The following is a 25282-nucleotide window of genomic DNA, read 5'->3' on the forward strand; positions in this document are numbered from 1 at the left end:
ACTTAATGACGTGTATCAAAGCTCAAGGGATTATAAGTTGAATAGGTTTGCTTAAAAGAGTAAATAGATTACTTTTATATTTTTACAACCTTTAGTTGTGGTTTAAAGTTTTACAATACTTTGAAAAAATTAAAAAAATTAAAACAAATGCTGATAAAAATGTATTAGATTTATTATTTGAAGAACTTGTTAGAAAATTCAACAAAAAAACAACAAAAGTTATTGAAATAAAATACTCATCTGTTAGTTGCTATGAGTTAAATGAAATAGAATGTGTTTTGTAAAAATAAAATAAAATTGTAAAAGCATATGTTTACAATATTTTTGAATAAAATAAATGATCTTTCAACTTCAATTTATAAAAAGGTCATACATTACCGATTTGAAAGTTTTAACCATAAATAATCTTGAGAAAAGTTAAATAACTTTTTTAAGTTAGAAACAGCAGAAAAATATAAAAACATTGATTGTTCAAGATAAACCAAGTTCTAATGTTTTTGATTTAAATCTTAAAAATTAAGTTGGTCCTTTTAAACTAAATTAAAGTTGTGTGTATTTTAAAAGAAAAGGTAAAACTGTTTATTTTTTATCCTACCATCTTAGATTTTTGGCATTAAAAATTTTTCAAAGATTATCAATAACTTACTTTAAAATTTCTAAAGGTTAGACAGCATTTAAAATAGTGTAGTTAGCATTTATAAGTAGCTTTCAACTAAAAAACTAAACGCAGCTCTGATTGTAAAACTCAAAAACTATCATGATTCAAAGTTGATTCATTTCCTTATACTAAATTTACTTTTGTGAATTTGTAGATGGCAAAAAAAAAAAAAACAAAAGGCAAGAAACGAGGCAGTATAAACTAGCTAACTCAACAACAAGGAATCAGAAAATAACAACACAAACTGTCATAAATGTTATGTGTCCGTGAAAAATCATTTTGAAGTGCGTAGAACTAATCAGTTTAAACACACCCCCGTAAATCATTTGCTCAAAGTAAACATTAAAATGTCACAAAAGTATTTTAAAAATATCTAAACTCAATAAGTCATTCAGTAGCCATCTGAAATCAAAACTAAAACGTCACAGCTTGCAACAACAAAACTCAATATAATTAACACGTGATTATTGTCACGTGATCACGCCCGGGAGTTCAGGTCGAGCTGGTGGTAGGTGTGGTGCGGTTGGTTGCTCGCACGTGATTGGCTGTTTATTATCACGTGATCCTCCTCCGGAGTGCTCCTCAGGTTTGTGCGGAACTGGTCCCTGCTCAGGTGGTCGTACCCGCTCCTCTGCTTGGCTTGCGAGTCGCTCCTGGAGACTCTCGTTGGAGGGGCTGAGTTGAAAGAGCTGAACGGCACGTTTGGTTCTGTAAGGGAGTTTTGGTTGAGATGCATAAATTTTTAAAGTTTAAAAATTAAAGCTTTGAGTGTTTTACACAAGGTAATCGAGAAATTGTCAGAAATAATCAATAAAGCTTACACTTACCAAAACAAAAGTTAAACAAACACTTCAATTATTAATTGATATTATAATTAATAGTTTGTTAAAATTTGAATGAAAATCAGTAATAATCTAAACTTATACTATTTGACAACAATAAAATGTAATAAGTTACAAACCAGGAGGGACGTCTCGGTCGAGGGAGGAGTTGGTCGACTCTGAGGCGAGCACCGTCGACATCGTGCTGAACGACTTGTTGCTCGGGTGCTGGTAGTTCGGGCTTCCCCTGTAATCCCCGAACGTGGTCAGCACGGGGGGCGCCGGAACGTCGTAGCTCTGGTCGTTTCTCCTATTCCTCTCACCCCCCGACGACGCGGGGTAAAACCTCTCCGATTGGGCGGAAGGGTAGAACACCGATTCAGTATTTCCCGAGTTCTGCCTCAGCAGCGGGACCGCCGCCTGGTCCTGAAAACCCTGCTTCTGGCTGAAAGGAGGCTGGGTCGGAGGTTGCAGGTACGATGACGTCACGTTGTTGTGTGACGTCACACTGACGCTTTGGTGGTAACCGGGTCTCTGTTGGATCGACTGGCGGGGACCGGTGAACGACTCGAAGGTCGGTCCCGATGTTGAACTCACGGGGTAACTCTGGTCGAAGGTGACCTGGTTGTTGTGGGGGAAAGTCCCGGCTCTGGGCTGGCCGTTGCCGTGGACGTTGGAGCGGTTGCGGTTGGGGTGGGGCAAGCTGGGTGGGTTCTTGGGGTAGGTTGAGGAGTGGGTGGTTTTCGGGGGCACCTGGGGTGGCACGTCCGGGATGACCTGGTACTCGTGGTCTTCCTCAATAACTAAAAAGTTTTTCGAAAAATTAAATTGTAGTACTAAACAAAAAATTATTTTCAAGTATACACTTAGTTTTAAACCCGAACTAAACAACTTAAACATTTTTCAACGTTGTTTAAACTATACTAGTAAATCAAAAAAATACAAAGTATAAAAAATCAAAAGATAATTTTAAAACTTTCTTAGCAACTAAACACTCTCATACCTGATCCAAAGCTGCTGGAGTCCTGCCTCGCCGCCACCACTTGCGGACCGTTGTGGACCTTCGGCTTGTTCCTGTTGATCGACTGGCGGACTGCGACACCGGAAGTCGATGTCGTCGGCACGTTGTCATGGTTACCGTACATCAAAGGGGCGCGCGAGTTGGAGTGCACGTAGCCCACCCCGTCGTGGTAGTGGCCGTTCTGGTACTCGATCCTGCCCTGGTTGGAGTTGTTGGAGGACAGCGTGGTGTTCATGGTGTGACCCACGTTTGTGGACATGGTCCGGCCCAGCATCGTCGATTTCACCGAGTTTCCGTTCGTTTGCGCCACGTAGCGGACTGAAAGTTTTAATTTTAGGTAGTTGTAAAGTAATAAAATTATCTATTAAAGACTTATTTATTTCAAAAGGTTTTATTTGAATTGATTTCTTTTAATACCAAAATCATGTCGGCAATAATGTGAACATTCTTATTTTAATTTGATATGTACTTTTTTTAACTAAACTAAAGTTTTTTTTTATGTGTCTAAAAAGTTATCTTTTTATCTAGAATAACTTATATAATTTTTCAAACCTTGACCTCCCAGGTTGGTTTGGTATCCGTTCAAATGATCCGACATTCTCGCGTTCTTTGACCTGTACATTGCACATAAACTGCGTATTTTATTAATAATGCTTATGAAAAAATTGTATGTAATAAAATTTTATAACTATTAATTTTAAGAATAAAAATTGCAAAGTTAAACTTAATTAGAAATATTTTTATAAAAGGGCTGTAAAATACTGACAAAAATTGCATTTTAATTCTTAATTGTAAATTTCACGCGGGAACGCAACTTTAATTTGCGTGATAATTAACACAAAACATGTTGTTTGGCAAGTTTATTTTCAGTGTAAAAAAAATAAAACTGTTTAATTGTATTCAAGTTTAAACTAATTGCTGGTTTTTGCTTTAAAATTGTTTTAAAGTATAACTTAATTGATCAAAAACAGTAAAACTTGTTTATTAGAACACCAGATTTATTTATAACTAGATGACATCACAATAAATCAGTAGATATAAGTAAAGATACTTTAGTTAGCATTTTAACATGTTTAATTTTAATGCAAGAATAATAACTTACTGTTTTCTGATTAGGCAGAGGAAAGTTAGTGTGAGAAGAACCATAAGAACAGCTAAAACTATTACAATTATGATCACATTCGACTCTATAAAAATAAATTATAATAGTTGGTAAAAGTATTAATGATTCTATACATATTAGTTTTCAATACAGGTTACGTTTAATTATAAGTTCTTATTGTATATACAAGTTAAAATAACTATATTCTATCAACATACTGCATAAAAGCTTACTAATACGTTTTATATCTCTTTAAAAGAGTTTTACTGTTGATTAAAAGATAATTTTACGTCTATAAATTTAATAAAACTTACAAACTAAAAAAATTTGTTTCATAAATATAACGTTTACACAACAAATATCTCGTGTTTTTGAAAAAGTTAAAACTACTCGTTGATATTTTTAATAAACTATTTGGTTTTACAGTATTTTATGGTTTTAATCAAGAGTGCAAAAAGTTTTAAAAGTCTTTTATATTGTTCATATGTAAACTTAAATCATAAAATTTTACATGCATATATAATTTGTTTAAAAAGCAGTTATTTTTAAAGTAAATATAGTTTTTGATTTGTTCTCAGAACAAATATTTCAATGTATATATATATACATAGTAAAGGGCAAACCTGAAAAAGCTGAAGTATTATCGGAATCATCTTTTTCAGTCGAGTTCTAAATAAAATTTTACTAGTTATTATATAAAGTATACTTTTAAATCACTTTCTAACATTTATTTATTTAGTTTATCAATAGTTTCATTGCAAAAAACATTACTAAGTACTTTTTAACGAATGTAGTTTAAATATAAATTAGCTTATATTTCTATAGCATTGTTCACAAACGGTATCTAGCTCAGTATGATTTTACTAAACTATTCGTCTTAAAAACGATTTTTTGAGCTAAAAATTAATTCTAACTTAAACGCTTAAATAACATAATCTAAGTTTAAAAAAATTTTACAAGTTTAACGTTTAAGTTTTAAATAACAGTCTGTTTTAAATTTTCAAAAATATTTTTAAAGTTTGAAAACCATTAAAAAAAATTCTTAGATTTAATACAAACAAGTTGTCTTACAACTTTATTTTATTTAATTAAAAAAACGTACCGCGTCTTTAGCTTTTGTACTGTCTCCACTTGGCACTTTGTTTTTTAGTGTAGTTTTTTCTGAAAAATTTATCAGTTTAAATATTTAAAAATCTACTTAATTTTATATTTGCGCAACAAGTCTTACTTTTCGAAACAGTCGTAGCAACTGTAGTAGTCAGCTTTGGAATTGTGGTGGACTTCGTGGTGGTTTTCAGGACGGTGCTTTTCGCTTTCGTAGACGTCGTGACCACCGGCTCTATCACTGGCACTTTGTCGTCTTCAACTGTCAGTTGTATAATTAGTTTGCTTGCTGCATACAAACTGAGCTAAACTAAGAAAAGCAGTTCTACACAGATCCGGACACATGTTTTACTTGTTGTTAGTTATTTCAAACAAACGCTCACTTTTACAGCCACGTATTTGAACGTTGACCGAGTACTTTCTCTTGTCGGAGCCGCTGATCGGGTAGATTCTCACGTACCTGGCCAGCATTCTCGGGCTTATGAAGTTGTTCATCGCGGCCGTGTAAGAGTTCGTGCAACCCAAAAACACCTGTTTAATGTTAAAAACAATTATTAATAGTTTTTACAAACTTACAAAAGTAAGTTAAAAATTAGTTTTCAGTTTGTCGATAAGCTTCTACTACCTTGGGCCAATGGGTGCCTTTCTCCATGTAGTCATGGAAGTTCACTCCGTTAGTGCTCCACTTTACCGTGAACTTTTCCACCCACTCGGGTTTTCCAGTTATTGAAATTCCTACAAACGTTTAATTGGTTATTTATAAAAACAAACAATTAACTATTGTATAACTTAAAACAAATATCATTAAAATTTTTTAGTAAAAAAACCTACTCATCTACTTTAAGCTTTAAAAGCTTTTGGTGTTTTTTAAACTAAAGCGGGGGTCAAAAACTGTTTGCTTGTTTCTAACTTATTTAAAGCGAACTAAACTACTTTTTTTGAACAGAACCAGATCACAATCAGTCTCACCTGTGACGTTGTGAATCTTCAGCAGGTCGACTTGCCACCACTGGCCGCTGCTGTAGTTGGCCGGTTGCCACGAGTAGTACACGTCGTTGAACCTCGCCCTGTACGGCGCAAACTGGTTGAGCCTGCGAGAAATATGTTTTAATTGTTGATACAGGTTTTGTTTTAGTTGTTTTTACAAAATTGTAACTTTAACTTTAGCTGAAAACTCTTCGTGGAAAGGTTGCACTTTTTTTTTTTTAGTATAAAAGATTTAACACCGTAAGGTAGCTAAGTTTTGTGAGTTAATATTTGTATCTAAGAATGTTTTCGAAGTTTATAAATTGAAAAACTTTACTTACAAAACATGTATGAGGCTTTTATTGAAAAAGAAAACAAACATACACATTTTGATGAACTAGTTAGCCTTCGTTTAAAAGATAAACAAGACTATCAAATAGTTTGATCATTGTCGCTAGATGACTATTTTTTGTTACAAATAAATATTATTATTTTTTTAAAAACATAACTTCATTATCTAAAGACAATTGTAATCTGCTTTAATTAATAAAATTTTTTTCACAAACTAACTTGTCTTCGTACGGTTCGTCGGGGCGAACGGAAGACGCTTTCGTTTGATCAGCCTTGTACTCTATTATGTCGTCACACTGCCGCGAATCCGGGAAACTTATGGAGTACTCAGTGTATGACGAGCTGTATTTACTATAGCAATGTAAGCTGTATTTCAATGTAAAGTACTTGTTGTCTACAAAGCTTAAAAAAAAGAAAAATAGTAATTCATTATGATTATCATATCGTCGAAGTTTTTTAATACAATGACTAGTCTATACACTACAATTTTGACAAAGGTCAAAAATTAAAACTTGTTAGCCAGATTCGGTTAAACCAAACTAAACTTTTACTTTTTTTATAAAACTTGTTGCCAATTAAATTAGACTTCGCAGTATACCGATTAACTGACAATTTAATTACAACTATCATATTCATACAAACTTTATTGCATTTAGCAAAAGTGAACGAACCGGGCTACCAACTATTTTTTATAAGCGTAATCTGCTAGTGCTAACAACAAAACCAGCTTTTACAGCCAAAAAAAAAACTTAGAAGTTTACAACAAGTTTTTACCGCCAAAAACAAACTTACATTTCAGAGGAGATCCCGTTGCTCCTCATCTTGGTGTACAAGGAGTTCTGGCCCAGCATGGTCTCCACCCTCACGTTGCCCCCCTCCCTGTCGCTGATCACCCCCACGTGCACCGCCGCCCTGCATATGTTCGATCCCTGTTTGCGTGTTGAAAAAATTTGAAAACAGTTTTTTTTTATTCAAAGTGTCGCTTGCATGCAAAAGTGTTGATGCACGATTCGTTTTTATGAGTAAAACGTTTTTTTTTTTTTTGCGTGTTTGCAATACTTTAGTTTGCAGTTTTTCAAATCCACAAATTAAAAAGTACACTGTTCAAAAGTTGAAACACGTCTTTGGCAATCAGCTACAATTTTTTTTACTTTGTCGCCCTTTTTCAAGGCCAAGAAGCGAGAAGGTGCCGTGCAACATTCCTCTCTAGTAAACACCTGCCAACACAAAAGCGCCTTACATCAGAAACACGTGTTAACTCCGCCTTGCTGACAGGGAACACCCAAGCAGATGCTAAACCGTGAACAATTCGCAACTCGAACACCTTACACAGAGATTGACTGAGCGTGCCTAACAACCGAAACGCGACGATTTCGGCTCGAGACGATTTGGGCTGAGGAGAAGGGGCGTGCGAAATTGATCATGTCTTCGCGATTTCAGAGTAGCAGTGACTTTTGCATGTAACGAGCGTGAAGGATTAGCATTGCTTGTACGCTTCGGTCTGATGCAGAGCTAATCTTTTGCTGCACGGAACTTTGTTGGTTTCGGTTATAATTAAAAAACAAATACAGCTTTGTTTATAAAAGTGTTGGCTGGTAGTGTATGTTTTTTTTATTTTTTGCAGAATTTTAAAGTAGAAACACTTTTAGTTTTTAATTTGATATACTATTTTTATATATAAGATAAAGTATAAAAAAGTTTAAGCAGTACTTACTTTATTTATCTTTCAAAGTTTGTTAAAGTCATATCCAATCAAAGCAAGTTTTAGTTAATTTTTATAAACTACTTATGAACAACAAGTTTGAAACTGACCATTCTGTATTTTCTGGTTGTTTTGCAGGAGAAATCAAAGCAAGTTCCTCCCCAAATTTTGAAGTCTGTAAAGTTCGCACACCCTGCCGGGCAAACGACACTGAAAAAAAAAATCACAAACTTAAGTACAAAACACATAAAAGTTTATAAATAGTTGTTCAAATGATTGATTTTGTAGATTTTCTATTTACGTGTTTGGTTGTAAATAATTGTTTGTTGTATCGTATTATGCAGTCAAACTTAGTGCCATTCAGTCTGGGGGTATTACACTGCAACCACTGTTTGTCTAAATAAATTAAATTCACCTTAGACATATATTTTATTTGTTCAATCAAAAGAATGGCCGATTGTGAATAAGTATTTGTACATCAATAAAAAAAACATGAGAAAGGCGCAAAAAGTTTTTATCGCTTCAGTTGGCTTCAAAAAAGCACTGCGTATAATAGATAGGAAAAACAGCAATGGTTTAATTCAAGAACTTTTTATGCTTATTTTGTAGATTATTGAAAAAATATATGTACTTTTTATTGATGGTCTAAGTTCAAGTTGATAGTTACATGATGTTAGTAAGTTTTGTCGTGTATTTAAAATGATTAAGAATACTATTTGTTACTTTTAAAACAGTTCAGCTTCCAAGTAAAATTACAAAAAAGTTGTTGAACTTTTACTTAAAACGTTTTTTAAGTTTGCAAAATATTTCATGTAACAAGCACATTTTGCTAAGTTACAAATATTTTTAGAGAACCTTTATCTAACAAAATCAATAGTTTTTTTAAATCTTTTTATACAGTACATTTAAAATAAAAAGTAAAAGACAAAAAATTGATTTCAACTAGGTTTTTTGTGACTACGTAATTTTTTTTTTCAATTATTACCTTTAATTAATTTACGTACCATTTTAAAACTTATGGAACAAAAATTTAGTTCATTGACGCTAACATTTTAACTTTAAAAATTTACAGCGATCATAATTTTGAAGGCAAGCTAATTTTATATTTTGTTTAGTAAAACAGCTCACATACATTTCAACGAAAACATTCCAACGCCGATGTAATGGCGTCGCACAGGTATCCTGGGTTTGCGCTCGACTTACAGATGCTTTGCTAGTGATTAGTTACGCTCCGGTGATGACGTGTGGCGCCCACTGGTGGCCAGAAAACCGAGTTTTCAGAGGCCTTCAAATCGGACAAGTTAAGTCGGAAGAAAACTTGATTTACGGTTGGCGGAGCGTAAAATTAATAGAAAAAGAAAGCGTTCTATTGATAAAGAAAAATTCGCTCTCGCAATGGTGATGAGCATTTTGATAATGTAATTACAACCATGATTAAGTTGTTTCGAAGGTAATTTTTGTTATTAAAAATGTAGCATGTATGCAAAAAGATCGTAATCTCTAAGAGCATAATTGATGAGATTTGATTAAAATTACCTGTATTCTTGAATTTTCGATTCGGTTTTGCCGCCGGTGAAGGTGCACGGAACGAATTCTATTAAAAACAAACTGATTAGAAAATATAAAATTTTTAAGCAAAACAACTTCCTACGCAAATAAAGCTTTTTTATTGCCCTTTAAAAAAAATCAAGTTCTTACAAAACTTCAACTCACGCCCCAAATTTTCTCCCGGGTTCACCTCGATGTAGGAGATGAGGAAGCCCTGACCCTGGAAGTCTCTGGGCCACTTGAACTGGACGGTGGCGGTGTTGTTCCGAATCATCAGGGTGTCTGCCGTGTCACCGGGACACAGCGTGTCTGTATCAGAAAGTTAATTAGATTTGTTCATAAAAAGCATTGTTATCACGTTTTTTTTTTGCGCTTCATCCCTAAAAAGACATCTAAAACACGATATAATTTATCGAAAACAACAACTGCACAAAACTTAGCAGACAGTAAAAGTAAACTGAAAGTTTTAGTTTAAAACTAGTCTAGTTGACTTTCTATTAAAAGCTATTGGCACTTTTTTAGAATAAAAGCCACTTAACTTTAATTTTAACCATCAACATCGATGTTAACGATAAAAATTAGATAAATGCGCTGTTTTGTCAAGTATTTATTTACAAACAGGCAAACGTGCCAACTGCAGGTATTGTTTTTATATAGAGAGAAAAGTTACTTAAAGTTTTTGAGGCAGTAATTTGTTTTGGAATATTTGTCAAAGTTTAGTGGGAAAACCGCCTCAGAAAAATACTGGAATTACTTCACTTAAGCTTTTTGGTATTTTGCTTTTTGTTATCGCTGCTACTAATTTTCAGGAGGTTTTATTAAAAACAAAAAACAACTGTTTAGAGAACAATAAACTCTTTGTTTTAATAATCTTCTTGTTTAAAGATCTTTTTTTTTATATTTAATACAAAGCTTATGTTACTTAATCTAAATACATGTAAATAAGTTAAAATAGTATTAATTGATTTTGTAACAAAACCTTAATCAACTATGCTTGAATACTTTAAAACTTTATGCAAACTTATATAGAAAAACAACTAAACCAACAATAGCTTACAAAGCAACTTTAATTTGAGGCAAATTAAAATTTATTAAAAGTCACTTATTTCATTAGTCATTACATTCCTTCATAGATAAGCTACACTAGAAGTGAATACGCTTCTAAACACTCCCACAAATTAAAATATAATGCGTATGGCGAGCTTTAAAATCGTAAACTTTTCTGTTGATACTTCAGCTGAGCTCGATTTAAGGCGAAGGGAGTTTGAAACTAAATTTGTAGATTATATGAACCGCCTCGTAGATAATAAAAATATTTGCTAGTTTTGTTGCTATTTGTAGCTGCAAGTATGCTTGCGTTTTTGGACACTCATTAACTTTAATTACAAAAAAACAGTTTTAACATGTCTGTATTTGCTTGTAAAACTTTTAAAAACGTTAATTTTTCAAAACTAATGTATAGAAAACTAAAAAAAAACATTTTTATCATTTTCTAACATTTCATACGGAATTTCGATGGTTAGTAAGTTTTAGAAGAAAGTTTACCATAGTTTCAAAAAATCAGTTACTCGTTATATTTGCAGCTTAGTTTACTGTTTATATTTTTCAATGATTTTCTGAACCTTTATTAACTTAAATGAAAAACAAAAGCAGCTATGTCAGTTTTCTATTCAAAAATATTAATTTAAGCGTTTTTTAACAAGTTTACTGGAATATATAATAATAACAAATTAAAAAAATTAAACAGTATTCTTTCTTTATTACACTATTATTACACTGAGTGTAATTAAGAAAGAATACTTTTTAACTTTTTATTATTATGTCAGTTTTCTAAATATTTTAATATAGCTTTTTAAACTGTTTGTCTTTTAATTTATTTTTTCTAAAAATTATTTATACATGTAAATAAACAACTTTTTGTTTTTTTATGTACAAATTCTTTTACATACTCGTAATTAAAAACTTGGAACTGTTTACAAATAGTTGGCAAGCGTGAGCAATCGAACGGCTTACGTTTGTATCCGATGGGACTCGAATGAGTAGCAAAGGAAGGACTCAATTGCTCAACAACTTACTTGACTCACTCACACGTGTTTGTGTGAGTGTGTATCAAAAATCGCTTGATATTTATTGAAACATCGTGTGGCAAGTTGAATCTGGTAGTTTAGTTCAGAAAGTTAGCACGTTAAGCTTTGTTGAAATATTTAGATTACCAAAAGCTTCTTGTTTGAATACTTAAGTTGCCTTAAAATGGACCTTTTTTTATAAACCTCAACTAATGATTTAAATTTACTGTTTTTTTGTGGTAAGCTTTAATTGTTTCTTCTCTTCTGCTCAACGCTTTTGAGCTGCTAATACCCGACTAATTATGACGTCACAAAGAAAAACAGTGTGACTTAACAGCCAGATTAGCGGGACCCGTTAACTTTCCGGTTTAAGCGAAAGCACGGTTAACGTTGACTCACGAGCTTTCTTAAAACCAACTTAATTAAAGCACTTACTTAATGAACTTTTTAGTGGGAGTTTATTGGTGATTAGATTAAAATAGCGTTTAAAAGAGAATTTTAATGTGCGCTGTAAGCATTTACTTTAATATTTTTTTTATTGATTGGAGAAAATGAAAGTTTTTCCTACTTAAAGTTTTAAATCATCACGTGAATCACTGAAAGTTTGCTTTGCTATAAAAGCTTTGACTTTTAAAAACAAACAAGCACAATAATCCATTTGCATGCTAAACTAGTTTTAAGTACGACCTCTTTAATCTTTGAAAAAAAAATTAAAAAGATTTAAGGTTTACTTTCATCAACTTTTGAAGATATTTTTAGAGTGTTGCTGAAAACGTTTGTTTGGAAAGTAATTTGCCGTCGTGCATGATTTAACACAGATCTGTTACTCTCAGCTAATGACTGCTTTTCTATTTATTTTACGTTGCTTTATACATTTTAAACAAACTTAACTCAATATATCTGCGTATGCACTTCATGAAAGTGCTTTTTGAGTCTTATCGAAAAAGAAATTAACTAAAAACGGGTCAACTTTCCCAATAAAACCGTTAAAAATCACATCAAATGATTAACGAAGGAGACAAGAGTTAAAGCAGAGGACAACCTCAGTCACTAATAATCTTTCGAGCCTTCAAGCTAATTCCATCAGACTGTGAGATTCTTGCTCGAGATGTGATTGCTGGTCCCAGGGGACGCTCAGGCCGCCCTCGGCAGTCGTTAAGTGGTGCCAAAAGCGAAATACGAAAAGTGAAGGCGCCTTGGCAAAAGTGATTTTTAAAAACACTGGAGTTGTAAAAAAAGTTCTAGTTGTTTTTATTGTGAGAGTCTTGAAGTGATTTTATTACTACTTTAAGAAATAAAAAGCTCAAAACATTCAAACAATTGTTGATTGCGTATGTAAAGAAAAGGTTAGCAACATAATTGTGGAAAATTTTGTTAGAATGAATTAAAAAACACTTTTGCTTCTCATTTGGAATGGTGACAAAAGTATTATTTTTTTTAGAACAACCTTAACAAAGTTTTTGTCTTGAATGAAATATTAAACGTTAAAAAAAAATTTAAGATAAATATCTATAAAAAAAACTACTTTAAGACATATTAACAGTTATAACTGTTCTATAACTTAGTAATTTATAAAAAGGCTTAAAACTTTTATAAAGTGTTTATTATTATACAAGTATTTTCAAAATAATTTTGTTTTGAAATAAATAATGATAATAAAGCTTGTTGTTATTAGCAGCGTTAATGTTTATTTTGAAAACTATAACAAGTCTACTGTTTTGAAAAATCATTTAATGAACATTATTTCTGCATACAAAATACTTTTACTTTATAAACTCTAACAAAAAATAATATATAAAATATTAAACTTTTTATGGTCTCTATACAAAATGATTGCAATGTATAAAAAATCTTTTTAAAATCCATTCATAGTAATTGTTTTAATTCCAACAAAAGTTAAGTGTAAAATGTTAAATGTTTTTAAACTGTTATTTTTTTTTACACCATTTGAAAAAGTTCTTAGATCCATGTATTGTCTGTTTTTAATTAAAAAAAGATTACGCTTTCAAATTAAAAGCATCTCAGGCCTAGCATGCGGGTTATTTATTTTTAAACAAAGGGGCTTGCGAGCTATTTTCTGCTCTAAGTCCTTTATGAGAGGAAAACCATTATCAAGTTACAGTAATTTTTTCTGCGAGCAAACGTAGCAGCGCGTTTCTGCATGATCGGGCCTGCGTGCAGCAGTGAAACAACAGAGAGCGTTTCATTAAAAAAAACTTCTCGACGGCTTCACAGCGCGCCGAGAGAGGAGCTCTCTAATCCTGAGAAAATCTTTAATCCCATTACCGTGGGGCCTGTTAACAAATAAAGCGCCCAGAGAGGGCTGTCGAATTACGAGGCGCAATGTTTTGAATCGCGTTTTATGGTGCGGACATGGTTGCGCTGCGAAAAGCTCGATTTGGGATTACTGAAGTTTTGTGTATCAGGTTTCAAGAAATTAACAAACATCCGTCTGCGTATTTGGAAGCATAAAACTTTGTTTTTTGTGGAAAATCAAACGTACTACAAAAGTAATAGTGCGTATTTTTTTTGTAACAACTAGATTCGAGCCAGTCATTGCAAGCAAAGAGCGCCGGATTATCCTTCATTGTTACGAAACAAAGCGGTTCGTTAGCGACGATAATGCGCTTATTACAAAATGTTTCCCACCGTAATACACAATGCAGTATACTGTTAATATGTTGCTCGACAAATATGATTTGGAATATTCACAAGTTTGAAAAGTTTTGGTTTTTGTTTTCAACTCATTATTATTTTTTTTTTTTTTTGCAGATAAGTTTCGAGTTTTTTTATGTTATACAAAAAAATTGTTAATAAAGTTAATTATAAACAAAAACGACATGACGAAAGTTTAAAAACTGTAAAAGCTGACGGTTTTAAAATTACTAGAGATTGTAAAAAACAAACTTTATGGTCAAACTACGAGCTTTCGAAGAACATGCCGAGGAAAAAGTTTTTTTAAAACGCTAAAGTTCACGGCTAAAAAAGTACTAAATATTATGTATTAAAAAAAAAATATCATAAACCAACCCATTTCCGACTTCATTTTTCCCACTCCTTCGTACGTCACAATGCTGCCCCTGTCGCAGTTGTCCCGCGGCCCCCGGATGTCGAACGCGCCGAACCTGATCTGGACGCCCTTGCCCCGGCTCACCGTGATGGACCACTCGCACGAGGTGTAGGGCAGCTCGCGGCCCGGCGGCGACGGGAAGCCGGGGGAGGTGAACGTGCCGGACCTGCCCTCCAACGTGTAGGAGCATCTCTTCCCTGTTGTGAAAGTTGTTTGTTAGGGACTTTCCCTTGTGTGAAACAATTTACAGAAGTTCATTTCACTGATTTTTTAGTAATGTTATCAAGTTTGAAAAGTAAAATTTTGTTTCATTGTCGAAAAAATGAAGACTAGTTGAAATGTGCTAGACGAGAAAAGAAAAGTATTTGCTCTGGTGAAAACAAAAATCTTAATCTTTTATTTTTGTTGTAAATTAAAAATGAAAAGTTAGTTAGAATGTTTGAATGAAAAAAAACAGCTAAGAGATTTTTTTACTCATAATTTATAGTTACATAGAGACTTATGTTTTTTTTTATTAAAATGGTTGTGCTGTAAAACCCTTCTTCAAAAAAAAATGTTTGTTTAATGTTTTATCAAACATATAGCTAATTTGTTTGGGAAAACACGTTTAACAAAAACACTGGTGTTTAAATGGTTTGTTTCAAACATGCATTCTAATAACAACTTTAATGTTTATAAACATTGTTAGACTGCACGTTTGTTGTTGAAAAAACAGAAAGTCACAAGGTTGCAAACTTCTTTGATACTTTAGAATAAAGTTAAAAGAAAACAAGTTTATAAAAAGGTCAAGGAATAGCTCTAAAATTAACAATCAATAAGCATACGGTTGCAAGCTGATCTAAGATGAACTTGGATTTTTTTGAATTGGCAGCGATGCAACTGATTACAGCAAAAACAGAAACAAAATTTTCGAAGCTTTAATTTTTTTATTTAAATAAAAATTAGAAATATAACAGTTTTTTATTCAAAAATGTGTTTTAATAAGTTTATAAATGCGTTCTTTTAAGTAAACAACTTTAAATTGGTATCAAACATTTTCACTAACCAGCGTCAAAACAACAAAAACAATAAAAAGTTAGTTTTCAATTACAAGAAAATAACTGAAAAATTAGAAGCTTTATAAAACCAAAGGTACTATTAAATACAGAGCAAAGTGAAATTTTAAAGAAAGCCAGATACTTTAAACTATATTTAAATGCGCGTACATTTGCGTTATGCGTTTTAAAAGATTAAAACTAATCTATTCCGTCTCGTTTCTTCGTAAGTTTTGAAGGTAAAAACAATAATTTGTGTTACGCTTGACTATTACGAGATTTGAAAAATTTTCTGTAGTTTTTGTGAGAAGAAAGTTCTCTACTTACCTTACTTTAAAAATAGCTAGTAATTCAAGTTCGCTTCAAATATTTTTGACAAAATTTTTAGAATTTTTCTTACACACTAAACTAATTTACTTCTGCTTCATTAAAACTTGAAATGATGAAAAACTGATTTGCCGATCACATATCGGGCTGTAAAATTTTGCTTTCAGTTAGCCTGAGGCCTGCAGTAAGCAGTGATCGAGAAACTACCGTCAACCTCTGCCAATCTGCTCGAATTAGCCAGGATTACGATGAGTAATAAAATCATTCGCAGTTTCAACCTGTTGTTTTGATCAGCATTTTTGTAAACATTTTCAATCAAAAAAAACGAAATTTACCGTCCAAGGAGAATATAGTTTGATAAAAAAAATTTCGCAAACCGATAAGTTTTCAATATATTTTTTCTATGCAAATAAGACACGACCATGGGACAGCTTTGTTGTACTACAATTTCTGTAAACACTAATCTCTTCATCGAAAGCGATTTTGTTTGCTTGTTAGAAAAGTAAAAAGAAAGCAAAGCGAAAGTATGATGAGAATGCGGCTTGTACCCAGGCGGTTGTTGACAATTGAAAAAGTTGTTTGGTGCTCTCGAGTGTTTAATTTGGACCCAACTTCTTTTCTTTGATATTTGCACAACGCATAAAACAGTTAATCTGCCCATTAAAAGTTTCACACACACACACACATTCAAACAACAGTCAAGGAGCTAATGTTTGATTTGTGCTGCGTCTTAAACAGTGAGAAATGTAATTAAGCAATATGCTTGTATTGTCGTTATATTGTATTTACGTTGCAAAGTAAGTTTAAACTGCACAAGCCTAATAAGCTTGTTTAATCTTGTTAAAGAAGATTTTTTTTTGTATACTAAGATGATTTGTTTTAAAAATTTCTTGGTTTTGAAGTTCAATCGGATTAGTTGGTTATAAGCTTTTATTACAAAGAAAAATTACTTAAACTTGAAAAAGCAAATAAATCGTTAGTTGATCAAAATAAATAAATAAACAGTTTTTACAACAATCAGTACTTTTTTATAGTTTTTATTTTTATGCACTAAACTTTAGTGGCAAAAGAACTACCAATTAACTTAAACTAAACAGTTTTTTTGCTAAACTCGATTAATTTCTTTGGCTTGGCAGTTGCAATCGCGTAACAATAACAGCTGTTTATTTAAATTAAAAACACTCACTAAAATTCGAATCAATTACACTTAAATAGCTCTGCTAACCAATAAAAACCAATCTTTTTTCAAGTTAGTTCACGCTCAAATGATAGCAGAAAACACATTTTAAACGCATTTTTTGTATTTTGTAAATTAAAATATTATGTTTCAATTAATTAGGGTTTAACAAAAGTTCAAGTTCAACATTAAATAAAATTTACTTAGCTTTAGACATTGTTAAAGTAAAACTTACATATATAATTCAAAAACAAAAAAAACACAGCTTAAACACTCTTACTACGATAAATTTCAGCATTAGAACACAAAAGCCTTAGGGCTTCGGGTTTAACGGCATGCTTAAAAGCTGTACTTACAATTTCATCTTGATTGTTAAATATTTAAAGCATTTAGTTTAGTTTAACACAATTTTAGAATGCATATTTAAGTTTTTTTTTAATGAAAAAAGTAAACTTTTGTCAGTTTTAGACGGAAAATCTGAATCATGTTGCTTGAAACTAAATAAGGAAAAAGTTTTATTAGCTACTAAAAACAAAATTTTTATTTTAATAATAATACAAAGTAAATGACTCATCTAAAGTACGCTTTCCTTAATTTTACCAACTTTCAAAAAAAAAGCACAAAACATTTTTTTTCAAAATCATAGTCCATAAGTTATTATATTGTTATATTCAAAATATAATTAGTTGCAGCAATCAACTAACTTGCACATGCTCCTGAACTGATTGTCAACAAAATAACTGGTAGAACGCAGCAGCAGTACCACCCGCCTCTCATGTTGGCAAAATTAAACTCAAAAAAAAACTTTGATATCTTCCAATGGTCGCAATGAAAACAGCCTGCCAGTTTAAAAATAATGCGGTGCTTCTATCCTCGGTGTGCGCTCTGCACCTATGTGGCTCGCTTCTGCAGCTAATTCCTGCGCAAATCGTTTTCGCCTCGCTCCAAATCGCCCGACCTTTTTCTGGCGCTCGAGCGCCCCTAGCGGCCGTTGTTTTCGCGACTTTTTTCTTTCACTTTCCAAGCGGTGAGAGTGGCAACATAAATTTTTTTTTATATTCACCTGGTAGAAATCGAAGCGCGGCGCTTAAAGCACATTACAACCGAGACTCGCTTAATTTTTCCGGCGATTTATTTTATTTGTTTCGCACATTATCATTCACCCCGGCGCGCAAATCTCTGCGCGGTAATTGTTTTCCAGCCCGTTTAAATCCATCATTGTTGCTCGCGAGGGGTGGACTTCGATTAGCCCCTTGTGACGGGCTTTCTTGTTTTACAATTGTAAACGCGCTTGTCGAGCAGGTATAATGTCACTTGAAACGAGGGTTTATTTTCGTTGGCCTCATTTTAATTTGACCAGAAGATAGTTACGTCACCGTCGTTCCTTGTTTGCTTCAGACTAATTTGGGTGCAGATGTTTTGATTTTAAAGGGAGGCTCGAGCTCGTATAACTGGTAATATTTAAGTTTTATTAGTGTAAAATTCGTAGTAATGTTTCTTGCTTGTACTTAACACAAACTATTTTTTTTTTGGTTTAAAATTTGACTTTGTGTTTTTTATAGTAATTTGTTTATAATTTCATTATGATAAAGCACAATTAAAAGCTAATTCTAACTTACCTTTAACTTTGTTTTATAAACTTCAAAACGGTTTAGAAAAATAAAATTACAGATTAAAAACACTACGTAGTTTTAAAACACAATATAAAACTTTTTATTTTACCGTATTTTCTATTAGCTAAATACACAGCTTTAAATTTATAAATTTTCTTTTTTAACTTTTATGCCTTTAATGGTGTTTAACAGATTTTAAATAAACTTTTGGGGCTTAAGCTAGAAAAATATTCTTAACTTTAAATGAAGCTTAATTAAAACGTAAACTTAAAATGTGGTAACTGGTCACTTAAAAAACATGTATTAAACTATTAAGTTAATGCAAAATTTTTGCAAGAATTGATCATTTTACATACGTGCGTTATATTTCAACCTAACTTATTTAACAAGCAACTTAAATAATTTTAAACATTATTATTCAAGAGTTTACTTTTTTTAAACTTTAAACTAGACATCTTTAAAGTTTTAAAATGTACAAACGTTAATATGTATTAATAAAAATTTACGTAAAGAAATTGATATAACTAGATTATATTAAATAGTTAACACTTTTTTATACTTACTTTTTAAAACGTTTATATAAAATATTAATACTTAATTTTATTAAACTAAAGTTTACAACTTACTGTGTTAGTACAGAAAAGATTGTGTAGCTTATCGTTATTTTTGTTCTAAAAAAAAGTCTTAGTCATTATAAAGCTTGTTGATCCGGTAATCTCGTAAAAAGATAATCTCATACTCGTTCGAGTGAGACCCAGTCAGCTGCTTTATCTACCATATGTGTACAAACATCTAGTTAGATAAAGCTTTCTTGTTGGAAAGTTTTATACTGAAACAGCTTAACTTTAATGAAGTCTTGTTTGTAATAATTAAAGTTACTTGAACAGTGCAACATATTTCTTTGTAGTAATTTTAGTGAGTAAAAGAGTATATCTTTGATATCTAAAACAGAACGACATGACTATTTTACAATTAAATAAAGTTAAACAATACCTCTTTAAATGTATTAAAGCATTTTAGTAGTTAAATGATTAATAAGACTTAATCAAAAAAGACTGTTTGAAAGCAAACAAATAATATTAATGTATATTTTTTTATATGTAATTTTTTTTTTTACTTCTTAAAATATTAAAGTTTTACTTATACTTTGTTTTGTTTTATTAATTGTTTCATTTACAACTTATGTTAATGTAGTAATTACAACAATTAAACAAAGCTAGTTTAAGGCCTAACCAAACATAAAAAATTATTTTATTAAGTTAGTTAACTCTGCTTTTATAAATTTAAGCGTGTATATATTTTTAAGAAAAGTTATTACTAAATAATAAAAAATTTTAGGAACAGTTACCTATCACTTTCAATCAGTAAAAGTTAAATCAATAAATTGGATAAGGAATATGCATGACGTTATTTTCAAGCATATGCTCCCTAGACAGATTCCATAACCTTTCGTAAAAACTACGTTATATTCAAGTGTTTTAATACACAAAAATTTTGAACTCATTTATTTGAAGTTATATGAAAAACATGCTCTCTTATGTGTTTAAATTATCAGCAAAGTGATAAAAACTTTATTTTAATTAAAATATTTTCTGTAAGTGTCAATGAAATATTGTTAACAACGTACTTACCAACATGATTTTTGTTTATTTTTATCGGACGGAGTTTGTAGAGTAAGAACATACTAAAGCCTTAAAGTATCTTATGTCTTAAACATTTTCAGTAAGTATTTTACTATTTTTTCAGTTTTAAATAAACTGATTCTAAACTAATAACATTTTAAACTAATTTTAAAATTCATTACAATCTAAAAAATTTCACAAAAAAAAAAATCTAATACTTTTTTATTATTATTATGTAAAACTTATTTATAAATAACTTCTAATTTGAACTTGTAGTGAATTTGTAAAGATTTGTATAACTGTCCATTATAAGCACTACGATGAATACTAGTATCGCAATAAAATTAGTTATAATAAAAATATAATATATTTATCTAGAAAAAATTTTTTGAGGTTAAGTTTTCTATTACTTAAAAAAAACCTATTCAGTTCTTGTTTAAGATCTTCAAAATATTTTTTTTCTTTTCGAGAGATATAATTTTGATTAGTATAGATTATTTTATTAGGTTATTAAAGTTGTTTTTGATTTATAAAAATTCTAAATTTGTTAAAATACATAAACATGCAAAATAATTTATTAAGAAACAAAGGTTCAGTTAAAACATTGAAAAAGTAAATTAGATAGCAAAAACTTTTTTTAAGTAAATTATTAAACGACCTAAATAGCTTATCTAGTAGTTTAGAGTTAGACAAACTGATTTTGTTCTAATCTTTTTTCAGTGAAACTATTAGAATGGTCATTTTTTCTAATTTTTATAAACTTAAATTATTAAACTTGTAGTAAGTATTTCTTAAAGATTTTAGTAAAATTACCTTAAGGTCAAATCATTAGGTTCTAGTAACATGCATTATAAAAGCAATTTATTTCAAAGAATTCTGTTATAAAATAACTTTTCACTCTACAATAGATCTTCAGTTATTGTTAATTTCTTATTCAAATAGACTTAAAATAAGCTGTACTTTAGTCAGTATTTAACTGTAACTTAAGATCTGTAATACAGTAAAACATTGTTTTATAACGGAATTCTTTCAGATAAAGTATTTTTATTTATCTTCTTAAACTGAAATTGAGAGCACTAGTTGTTACAATAAAACCAAAAGTAAAAAATGTAACACAGTATAGAAACTTCTAACTAAAATATTTAAAACTCTTTATTAAAGCAAATTGTTTACAAAACTACTTGTACGAAAATAATCAATAATTCATAATCATACAACAATTTTGTGTTTATTATAGCGAAGAAGATAGTTTTTACTCCAAAGAAAACTTTATAATAGATTTCAAAAAGTATCAATTGACTAGTAATAAATCTTAGTATGCTAGAAAATTAAGGGTAATTACAAAAAATACTACAAAGTTTGTACGCTATATATTATGCTAAAATGAAGTACTTTTTTTTAATACTTAAAAAAAATTTAACTATCGTTTATATACTTATTGTATCTATATCAATATTTTGTTAGATAAAACATGGTATTAAATATTTGTTAAAAATAAACTGCAACAACTATTGATGGTTATAAATTTAAAAGAAAGTAATACCTCTAAGCATTGTCACAATTAATATACTTAATTTTGACTTTTATTTGAAAATCAAAGCTTTAGTAGTTAGAAAGTTAGAACTCTGTACTCTTTTGTTATGTTTTTGTCGTTTAAAGTTTAAGATAACACTTGACAACAGTTTACGCAAACAAATCGTAAGCTAGGAAAACTATTTTATATAGTCATGCATTTTACTTCTTTAGTTTATATATGTTTATTTGTAACAAATACAAGTACCATTTTTATATATAAAAACAATAAAAAGATTTACGATGCTCACAAATGCCTAATAATAGCGTGTACAAAACATATTTGTTAAAATACACTATTCTTTAAATAAATTAGATGTGTTGACTCAAAGTAAGATATGTACAAGTAAATGTTTGTGTTCCAGAAAATTATCAAAAACTTTGTTCTGGAACTTTGTACTTCTAGTACACGAAAACAACTTACAACCAAAATAGTCACTGATTATCACTGCAAGTTGTAAATACAAATTATTTAAGTATCAAGTTTTATTTTTCGAAAACATGTTTATTTGTGTTTTACACACTAAACTTGTTTAAAAACAGAACTACGTACAAAAACTTACAATTTGCAATAACTTATTTTAGTTATTAAAAATAGCCATGATAGTTTTTGCTGAACGTATTTAAGCCAAATAGAAGTAATGATCATAAACTGGGGCAAGCATTTTCGCGTTTATAAAAACATGCAGTTTGAAAAGTTTACACAAAAAATTAGCCGACCGCTTCACAAATAGACAATGGCTAATGACCCGTGACGTTGTTTACTCCAGTGTCAACCATCTCAGAATTACAAAAACAAATGATTAGTTAATTAATTACCAAAGACTGAAAGCTGAGGTTACGGATACCTGGTATATGAAGTAAATTTTGTTTCAGGTTGAAAAACTGCACGAGTACGTTTAAAATTTTAGAAGTCAGATTCTCGATCTTTTTTTTGTGTCATTAAAAACAACTAGTCCTTTGAATTTTAGTACTAAAAGATTTTGTTTTCGAAAACAGCTAGAAGACTAACAGCTTAAGTCTACAAAATTTGTGTATAGTAACAATATTCGTTTTTTTAACTAGTTTATTGAGTTATACAGGAAACAGTGTGCTTTAAATTACAAAAATCCTATTGTGCATCGCATAGAAGCTTGCTTACCGTTTCATGGTATGTTTCCTGTAAAACCTTTACACGAGCATTTACTGAAACTAAATAAAAAAGATCATCATTAACTTTCATACGGCCCCCATTGTGTCTGCCCAAATTCTAAACAAATACCTAAAACTATTAAAGCAGCTCGAGTACAAAACGAAACCGCAAGGACAAGTTTACGATAAACAAGTTCAGCGAAAGTTTAAACGGGCAGCCTCGCAAACCGCGACACAATGCAAAGTACATCTCATATATCATAAGTTTCAACATTTTCAACGTTCGTATATGAGAACCGAGTGCAATTTGGATTTGCTGAGGATTTGCTGGATTTAAGCAAATATGAATTTACATTGCAATTTTGCTGCGCAACGCACGGTTTAGTAAATCCGAGCTGCATTATGTATTTTTTTCGCAAAAATTATCTTGCTAATCTGTAATTTTTAGAAAACTAAAGGTATAAGAAGGACTAACAAAATATTTCCTCTACAGTTTCAAAATTAAATTAGAAATATATAAACATTATAAGATTTTTTTATAGGTGTACATAAAAAAAGTTTTTAATTTACACATTTAATCAAGGCTTTATTTCGTTGATTAAATTCATTAAAAGTTATAAGGAAAAGTTTAGTTTGCTGTTAAGTTTTATTTGTTGATACTTTTAAACCTTGTCAGAAAATTTAATTAAGAATCGACTTGGTATTTATTAAATATCTTTAAACTTAACTTTTGTCTGCTTAGTAAACTTAACTTTGTTTAGAAAATAAAAAACAAGATTTTTAATAGCAAAAATTTAAATTTATACAGTTTTACGGCTATGTACATTTGTTAATTTTGTCTGGTAGTTTTACATAATATCAGTTATTAAAATAATTTTGTTTAAACTCATCTTTGATTACCAAATAAATATACTAGCTAAACAATAAAAATATTTTCATGCTCTGAAAAGAAACTTTCAGTTTTTATTGTCCTTTTCTTGGTAAAATTAAAAAGGTTTTCAGTAAACCAAATAAAGAAGTTTACCAACAACAGAATAAGCTGGGTGTGGTTACTTATAACTGTTTATGCACGTAAATATCTTAATCATTTAACTGTTGATGTGCTCGCTGATGAAATAGTGGAAGCGGGCATTTAATTTTCTCATTATCCCATTTAAAACCAAGCCGACCATGCAAGCGTGCGAAGTGAAGTTTTCTTCAAAACCAAACAAAGCAAGTACACATAAAAGTTGCTGCAAACTTGTGCTGATCTGTTTACTTGTTTCGGCCTTGTCACAACGACACTCACCTGTGACCTGGCTGCAAACAAACTGGTGCCAAAGATCTCTCTGGTAGAAACCTGACTCACAGCGGAGTTCGTGTTTACCTTGTGGATTTGCGCTGTTTGCAGCTAAACAGATCTTAATCTGGCTTTAATCCCTTTAAGAAATTACGTAGAAACAAGGTTAGAAGCAAGTCGCTTTAGTTAGACAAAATTTTCCGCAAAAATCATTTTAACTTGATGTTGGTTATCGGTAAAAATTGTGTTTTAAATTTCGCTTATAATTTGATTTCGTTTAATGCGCATATGTTGTTTTTGTTAAGTGGAAGAAAGAATTCTCAAGAGCTCGTATTAACTAATTTAAAATAATAAAACACTTTCATTCATTTATCAATCTTTAGGCTTGAACTTTTGTATAAAAAAAAAGTTTTTAATTTTCAAAACCATAACTAATTAAATTTTGTGAAAATTTAAAAATAAAAAAATAACCATAATTTTATACTTTGAATATCACATTGTGTTGATAAAGGCCTTTCAAATTTAAATATTTTAACTTTTCAAATCTAAAACGATCTGTTTTTAAATTATAAATTTAGCTGTTAATAGCAATTTAAATTTTACCTGCTACTTTAAAAGGCTTTATAAATGGTATGAAGTTAAAGTTTAAACTATTGTACAAGAAATATTAAATTTTATTCATACAAGTGTTATATTATATAAAGCCTAGAATATTTAGAATCTAATAACAAATCATCAAATCATATTATACTTTTTTTTAGTTGTACACAATTTAAATCAACACATAATAGCTTTACTTAACCCGAAATGTGAATAATTTGTATTTACAACTTGCAGTGATAATCAGTGACTATTTTGGTTGTAAGTTGTTGTCGTGTACTAGAAATATACTGCTTTCCAGAACAACTTTTTGATAATTTTTTGTGAACACAAATATTTACTTGTACACGTTTTACTTTGAGTCAACACATCTAATTTATTTAAAGAATAGTGTATTTTAACATTAATGTTTTGTACACGCTATTATTAGATATTTGTGATAATGGAAATAATATCAAAATAACAAAACCATTATATAAATGAAAGTTAAAAGTTTGCGTTATTTTAGAAGATCTGAT

At 30.6% G+C, this 25282-nt stretch overlaps 1 protein-coding gene across 3 annotated transcripts; it reads right to left on the reverse strand.

Annotated features, from left to right (window-relative positions):
* Nucleotides 1-286: 286 nt before the first annotated feature.
* On the reverse strand, nucleotides 287-17843 carry LOC145840225 (uncharacterized). Of its 3 annotated transcripts, none has more exons than XM_082947404.1 (18): nucleotides 17652-17843; nucleotides 14370-14606; nucleotides 9439-9582; nucleotides 9262-9319; nucleotides 7836-7935; nucleotides 6816-6952; nucleotides 6243-6365; nucleotides 5676-5797; nucleotides 5332-5441; nucleotides 5090-5237; nucleotides 4831-4968; nucleotides 4705-4763; nucleotides 4226-4271; nucleotides 3603-3687; nucleotides 3053-3132; nucleotides 2483-2818; nucleotides 1620-2282; nucleotides 287-1366 (listed from the first exon to the last, which is right to left on the reverse strand). In XM_082947404.1, exons 1-18 carry the CDS (start codon nucleotides 17722-17724, stop codon nucleotides 1137-1139), a joined length of 2889 nt encoding a protein of 962 aa, XP_082803530.1. In that variant the 5' UTR covers nucleotides 17725-17843; the 3' UTR covers nucleotides 287-1136. The 3 variants fall into 3 exon arrangements, with proteins under 3 accessions (XP_082803530.1, XP_082803531.1, XP_082803529.1); XM_082947405.1 differs by having other exon boundaries at nucleotides 3053-3114; nucleotides 6243-6374; XM_082947403.1 differs by having other exon boundaries at nucleotides 6243-6374.
* Between the last annotated feature and the right edge of the window lie 7439 nt (nucleotides 17844-25282).

The sequence above is a fragment of the Thalia democratica genome, chromosome 7 (assembly GCF_965202585.1).
Source record: "Thalia democratica chromosome 7, ktThaDemo2.hap1.1, whole genome shotgun sequence".
NCBI lineage: Eukaryota > Metazoa > Chordata > Thaliacea > Salpida > Salpidae > Thalia > Thalia democratica.